This window comes from Antrostomus carolinensis, unplaced genomic scaffold (assembly GCF_000700745.2).
Source record: "Antrostomus carolinensis isolate BGI_N321 unplaced genomic scaffold, ASM70074v2 scaffold33014, whole genome shotgun sequence".
Taxonomy (NCBI): Eukaryota; Metazoa; Chordata; class Aves; order Caprimulgiformes; family Caprimulgidae; genus Antrostomus; species Antrostomus carolinensis.
In genome coordinates, this window is record NW_010310655.1 from 7,096 (window position 1) to 14,428 (window position 7,333).

The 7,333-nt window shown below is 53.4% G+C and overlaps 1 protein-coding gene across 1 annotated transcript in view; it reads left to right on the plus strand.

The window, feature by feature from the left end:
* The first annotated feature begins 349 nt into the window (after positions 1–349).
* The window catches only part of CXXC5 (CXXC finger protein 5), a 7,625-nt gene continuing 641 nt past the window's right edge, over positions 350–7,333 (plus strand). The window contains exons 1-2 of the mRNA XM_010166493.2: positions 350–1,399; positions 6,951–7,333. The exon at positions 6,951–7,333 is cut by the window's right edge and continues 641 nt beyond it. Coding sequence (XP_010164795.1) covers positions 614–1,399; positions 6,951–6,995 — 831 coding nt within the window. The 5' untranslated portion in view covers positions 350–613 and the 3' untranslated portion in view covers positions 6,996–7,333. The remainder of the gene's footprint in view (positions 1,400–6,950) is intronic.

The following is a 7,333-nucleotide window of genomic DNA, read 5'->3' on the forward strand; positions in this document are numbered from 1 at the left end:
GATGGGTCCCACCCACGGTCCCATCTGGTGTGAGGACCACACACTGCTGGAGCGGAGCAGGAGATGGGTCCCGGAGCTGCAGTTCCTGGGGGCGGAGAGCCAGGCACAGAGATCCTTTAGGCATCAGAGTGCTATTGCCACCAGGCCAGGACTTCCCTGTCACCCCCATTTCTGTCTGGATGATGACCCTTTTAAAGAGCAGCGGAACGGATCTCCACTGGAGTCTGTTCCCTGGAGTTTCTTTGTTCGCGATGCTGAGACTTTCATGGCAGGGGGAGGAAGAGCCGCTTTGAAAAACCCATTGGCTCTTGCCAGCGCTCACTCTCTTTTCTTCTCTGCTTCCAGAGCCGCATGTTGTGTACCAGAGCCACAGAGTATGTCTTTGCACTGAGGTCGGACTGAAGTCCTCTGCAGCCAACGCTGGAGGAGGCGCCCTGTTGATGAGCATTCCTATCTGAGCTTTCTCTGGTGGCTGGCGGGCTGGTGCTACCTGAAGGGCTTTGGGGGTCTTGCGCTTTGGTGTTGGGGGTGGGGTTTTGGGTTTTTTTTTTTGGGGGGGGGGGGTTTTTTTTTTTAACTTTGGGTTTGGTTTTGTTGCTGTGCTCTGGGCACCATGTCAAATTCGGGCTCCCATCAAGACACTGGGAACAAGCCAGAGACGGAAAAAAATAACCAAGATGACTCTCAACCCCCTGTCAACTCCGAGAGGAGGAACAAAAGTGGAATAATAAGTGAACCTTTGAACAAAAGTCTTAAGAAGTCCCGTCCACTCTCCCACTATTCCACCTTTGGTAGCAGCAGCTCAGTAAGTGAACATTCAGAGAAAGGCAACCCCTTAGCTAATGGCAACGAAGCGACTGTGGATAAAAGTCATTCTACCTCAAAGCACAAAAACATCTCTAGTATGCTGAGCAAATTAGACCGGGTGTCAGAGATCTCCTCAGAAGGACAGACCGCCCTACAACAGTTTGCTCAGTCAACAGAAATGCTCAAAAGAGTGGTACAGGAGCATCTTCCTCTAGCAAGCGACCACGGGACTGGTATCTCTGACATGGAGGCTGTCTCAGCTGCAGAGACAATGAACGGCCCCTCTGATTTTCCTTACCTGGGGGCTTTTCCCATCAACCCAGGCCTTTTCATTATGACCCCTGCCGGCGTGTTTCTGGCAGAGAGCGCGCTCCATATGGCTGGCTTGGCAGAGTATCCCATGCAGAATGAATTGGCATCTGCCATCAATTCGGGGAAAAAGAAACGGAAAAGATGTGGCATGTGCCCGCCCTGCCGAAGACGGATAAACTGCGAGCAGTGCAGCAGTTGTAGGAATCGCAAAACTGGCCACCAGATTTGCAAATTCCGAAAATGTGAAGAACTCAAAAAGAAGCCTTCTGCAGCACTGGAGGTAACCAGTCCCTCTCAGGCACCCTAACCCCTCCTTGGGCTGCCTTCCTGGGTTTGGATCTTACCTTAGATAATGAAACACCTGGTACTTCTTACTTTTTTATTTTTCCCTTTTCCATTAACGGTTCTCACCATGAGACGTGTGCTCTGCCCAGTGTCCCCAGTCCGTACCCTCTCTTACTTAGTGGGGTTGATTGGCTTGGGGAGGAGGGCTGGGGTCTCTCCCTGGGGTCTCTGAGCACGTTGGGTTTCACTCTTCCCTTTGCCGGCACGGGCAGCAGCAAGTCTCTGCTTGAGTTTCAGTGCTGGCATCCCTTGTCCTGGGCGGTCTTGGGCTTCTAACCCAGTGATTGGGTCAGAGGATGGGGAGGCAGGAGGTGGCTTTTCAGGGCAGAGCTTGGAGATAAACGGTGACAGTGGAACCCATGGCCATGGTGCAGCTGGAGCCTGACCCTTAGCTCACCCTGCTCCGAGCAGCACAGTGGTGTCTGGTTTTGGGTGGTGAAGAGCCACAGTGTGCGCTGGGCAGCAGCATCTCCCATGCTGCAGCCATGCAGGGCCTTCTTGGGCCAGCACCAGTCAGGATGAGTCCATAAGGCACCAGCCGCGTTTCCCGGTGGCACTGAGCTGCAGTCCCTGTGGGCAATGCGCTGGCGACGGCTCCTGACTGAGCCAGGAGCACTGCTGCTCCTGCTGCAACTGCCGGCACGGGAATGCTCGGGTCACAGAATCACATAGAATCCCAGAATTGCCTGGATTGGAAAAGCCCATTAAAATAATCAAGTCCAATCATTAACCCAACACTGACAAGTCCCTGACTAAACCATGTTCCTCCGCACTATGTCTACACAACTCTTCAATCCCTCCAGGGATGGGGACTTCACCACTGCCCTGGGCAACCCCTGCCAATGCCTGAGAACCCTTTCAGCAAAGAAATTCTTCCTCACATTCAATCTCAACTGCCCTTGGCACAACTTGAGGCCATTTCCTCTTGTCCTGTCACTTGTTCCTTGGTTGAACACACCCACCCCCACCTCTCTGCACCCTCCTTTCAGGGAGCTGGAGAGAGCCAGAAGGTCTCCCCTCAGCCTCCTTTTCTCCAGGCTCAACAACCCCAGTTCCCTCAGCTGGGAACTCATCACACTTGTGCTCCAGCCCCTTCCCCAGCTCCGTTGCCCTTCTCTGGACATGCTCCAGCACCTCCATGTCCTTCTTGGAGTGAGGGGCCCAAAACTGAACCCAGCACTTGAGGTGTGGCCTCACCAGTGCCTGGTCCCCTGGTGTGAGACTCTGAGGTGGTACTCAGGCTGTCACTACCCACCATGGTCTACTAATGGGTGTTGCCCTTGGCCTTGGAGGAGGGCTGCTGCAAGCCACCGTTGGGTTGGGATGCCACCTTGAGAAATCCACCAGGGAGGTGCAATATTCACGTGGGGAGCGCAGGAAAAGTCTGGTGACTCAGGTTGTTGCATGCATCTAAAATTCAGCTGGGGCCATGGGCAGCTGCTGGTGGCGTGGCATGGTGTGGCACAGTGTGGTGTGGCATGGCGTGGATGACATCTGGGTGCTGTCAGCACTGGGATGCAGTGCAGGGGTGGTGCATGGGCAGAGCCTGCCTCTTGCTGCACACCCATGGGTGCTCTGAGCCAGGTCCTGTTGACTGGGTCCCCCACGTGTTGTGCTTAAGCTGGGTTTGATTTTTCCGGGAGCTGATCCCACCATGAACTGTGCTGGCATACTTCCGCCACTGAGTGCATCCCAGAGCCCACAGAGGCTAAAGAGTCACCTGGACGTCAGCTGGATCGAAGGCATTGCCCATTCTCTGGTCGTCCCAAAGAGACAACCCACCATTTTCTTAGCCATGTTCTACATTTTTCAATTAGCATCAGCTCTGAATGAATAGTGAAGGGGGGAAAAAAATCTATTTGGGCAGAGGGGATGGGGAGAGGGGGACTGTGTCTTTCAAAAACCGCTGTATTGCTAAATTATATTCTTGTTCTAATTTGCTGAGTCAGTGATCTGGAAAAAGGGAGAAAGGGAAAAAAAAAAAAAAGTTCATCTTTTCCAAAGAGTCCTAAAGCAGGTCAATAGACTCGGAGCTCTCAGCAGCCGGAGGAATCGCTCCCTTCTCCCTGCTGGGTCCAGGGATGATAAATAGCACTGGAAACCCATGAAACAGTCACCCCTTGATTGTTTTCCCCATTCTACAGCTGGCTGAGAATTTGGAGTCACTGAAATAGGGCTTGTCATGTGATAGAGTTGGGCCCCACCAAAGATGGGTCCCTGTCCCTCCTGGGCACAGCCATAGGTGTGTTGAGGCTGAAAAGAGATGTTGTGCTGGTAGGGATGGACACCTGGGCAGATGGAGGTTGCTCTAGGGCATCATCATCCCCTTTTCAGAGCAGATCCTTCCCTCTCTCAGGATATCCACTTGCACCGTGTTCTGGCTTAGGTAGGGCTGAACAAGATTGTGGCTGTATGTGACTGAGACAGGGACACTGGGACCCCGGCTGATGTCCCAGGGTCACCTGGCTCAATGACTGGGTTGTTAAACCTCACCTTTATGTCAACCAGCCTTGGTAATGTATTGTGTTGGGTCAACCCTAGGGCAACCACCGGCACCTGCCTTATGGTGGAGACCTGTTTGGAGGTGGTGATGACCAGGATGCAGAACTGCTGGTCCTGGTGGGGTGCCATCACACCGTAGTGCTTGATACCAGGACAGGAAGGACCATTCAATGACCCTTTATGTGCGGCTGAAAAATTCATAGGGCTTTGTGAAGCATCGTCCCCATCTGTGGGGAGCTGTGCCATTGCCTGGGAGAAGAGCAGCTGGTGCTGACTCTGGTCTGCCAGCCTGGTGCGTCCAGAGGAGTGTCCTCAGAGAGCTCGGACAGGGGCCACAGCTGTGATTAAGTGTTGATCTAAAATCAAGCAGTGAAAAAAAATAGAATTAAACCTTTATAGTGGCATAAAAAAATGGGCTAAATCCCTCTGCCACTGTTAAGCTTTATTTGTATATCTACCGAGCCTGAATGGCTGGTCGTTGCTGGTGTCCTGGTGCAATGGTAGCTGGTGGAGGCTCTAAGACTGTTGAGGCAGGTCAGATGCTCGGAGCAGGCAGCAGCGTGTCCCTGCACCAACCAGGCTCCTCTGGGCTCTGCCAGCCCAAGCAGCCCCAGCTAATGCCATGGGGCTAGGGGCCAGCCCTGGACAGGCTACCCTGGGCTTATCTCCAGAGCTGTAGGTCACACGAAGGCCATGAATAGTCGGGATTTGACTCAACAGAGCTGTCCTCCATCTGGACAAGCTTTGGTGAAGTGCCTTGGTGCCCCAGCTAGCGCTGGTGTAAGGGTTACTGCCACCCTCATGAGAGTTTCATGGAGAGAGACTTTTCACCAAGGCTTGTTGTTACAGGACAAGGGGCAATGGTTTTAAACCGGAAAAGGGCAGAGTTGGGTTGTTGGACATAAAGAAGAAATGTTTTATGATGAGGGTGGTGAGACACTGAACTGGTCACCCAGAGAAGTTGTGGATGCCTCATCATTGAAAGGGTTCAAGGTCAGGTTGTGTGGGGCTTTGAGGAACCTGATCTAGTGAAAGATGTCCCTGCACATGACAGGGGGGTTGGACTGGGAGATCTGTGAAAGTCCCTTCCAACAGAAATGATTGTGTGATTCTATGATGGTGGGGATGAGGAGGGATCTAATCCTGGGCGTCCATATTAGAGTTGGTTGTCCATCTTCCTTTAATAATGAAGGAGCAGAGGTGTTTAAAGTGATTTGTATCATACACCTCCTTCCAGACCCATTAGGAGCCCCCTCTCCCCTTGTTCCTCACTCCTGGGATGATGTATCTGAGTAGGTGGCCCTTGCTGGCAGGTCTGCCATGCTCTGCCCCACCACTTCTGCATCCGGCGCCTTGGGTGGGATCCAGCATGGGCAGTGTGTGGTGCCCCAGCCCTGTGCATCATTGACCAGAGGCACTTGTGTCTTCCTCAGATGCCTGATTATATATTGCGGAGACCTTTGGGGAGGTGGTGATACCTTCAGCGCTCTGTTCACTGATTGCCCCAGCTCAGTTTGCCCCAAGGACCAGATGTGGGCCAAGAGCAGAAGGTGCAGTCTGTCATCAGCCTAGCTGGGCACCATCATCTCTTGCCCATTCTCATCCTTTGCCCCCCCTCCCTTTGCCCAAGCCCCATGTTTGGGTTGTGGTGCCTGTAGAAGTGAGCCCGTTGGGAGCTCTGCCTCAGGGGTGGGGGACATGCTGCCCTGGTTATTCATTGAGGCTTGGTGGGTGTCTTGATCCAAGAGAAGGACCTGATGAGAGCCAGCTGGCTCCTGCATGGGGTTAGGGACCTGAATGTGGCATGGTTTTGACTCTTGGTACAACATATGAGGTGCCTTAGCCCTGCACAGGGTCTCAATGCTGGGAGCTGGTGCTGGGGCTGGCTGTCCCTACCACCACCCGATGGTAGCCAAGCCTGCTGCCTGTCGCTGCAGCCTGTGTCTTGTTTCGCATTGGTGTCCCTTGCTTGTTTGGAGATGAACTGAAGTGTCCTCTGAAGCACATCCTCTTGGTGACTCTGTGGCCCTATCTGCTTGGCTAGCATGGCTTGGCCTTGCCTGGGGGCTCTTGGCGTTGAGAGATGTTGTGGTCCTTGCATACTCCACCCATGGTCTCATGAAAGTTGCATGGGCTTCCCACCTCATACAGATGGGAAATGTCCCAGGTTCTCCTTCCTGGAGAACCATTGCCCCACACCACCTTTCCTGGAGGTGGCTTCAAAGAGGTCTCGTCTGTTGTTGGGCGCTTTGTTGGGTGTGGGATTGAGCCTGGTGGGACTCATCCCTCTTCTTCTGTGAGATGCCAAGAGGTCTCCGGTGGTGCCCAGGGCTGCTCTGTTGGGGACAGAGTTGTTTATCATGGCTGGGTGGCAGCAGGGTGATGTCTCCTGTGTCCCAAGCAGCTCCCAGGTCTGGTGGCCCCAAGCCCGGCCATCTTACTCCCTGCCTCAGTTTCCCCCCAAATGCCCTTCTAAACCCATCTGATGGCTGGGCTCCTGTTGACTGGGTGTCTGTCTGTCTGTGGCAGGGGAGGCGGGGGCTGACAGCGAGGGGACCACTGTGCCGGGCCATGCAGGCTCACTGCGGCCCGGCCATTGTGCTTGCTATCGGCCAGAGGGGAAGTCGGGGGCTGTGTCATTGTGCCGGTCGTGTTGTGGGGACACGGGAACAATGGCCAAGCTGCTGTGCCGGGTGGCCTGATAGGGAGGGGGGCCAGTGGTGGGGGGAACCCCGTCTCCCTCTGGCCGGCATCCTGGCATTTGCCAGCTGGCTGGAAACCTTGGGATGCACGGCCGAGTCCAGGGGATGGAGCCTGGGCTGGATCCATCCTAAGGCTGGTGACTGGGATACCAGAATGGGGACGGGGATGGGGATGGGGGTGGTCATGGGTGCACAACCCTGGTGCCGCGCGGTTGTGCCGGACCCGACCTAACGCCTTGTTCCCTCTTCTCTGTCCCCCTCCCTGTCTCTCTTCCTTTCCAGAAGGTGATGCTTCCTACAGGAGCCGCGTTCAGATGGTTCCAGTAGGAATGGGAATCCCAAAGCTCTGTCATCCAAGTGCAATGTCACTGCTTGCTTGTGTTGTCTCAGGCAAGGGATTTTTGGCTGAAATGAATGGATGCACCTGTGTCTCTTTAGAACCAAAAATATTTTCTCGCAAATCTCATTCCTGTTTTTATATTTTTTTTGCGTTTGTTTTAACATCTTTGAGTCCTAGTCAGACATTTAACTGCTTTTCAAATAAAAATAATTAAAAGAAAAAAACAATGGATCTGTAAAGTACCAAGACTTAATAGACAGAGTATGGACAATCAGTTTCTTTCTGTGTTTTGGTGTTGATGTTGTTTATGTGTGAAAGATGCAGT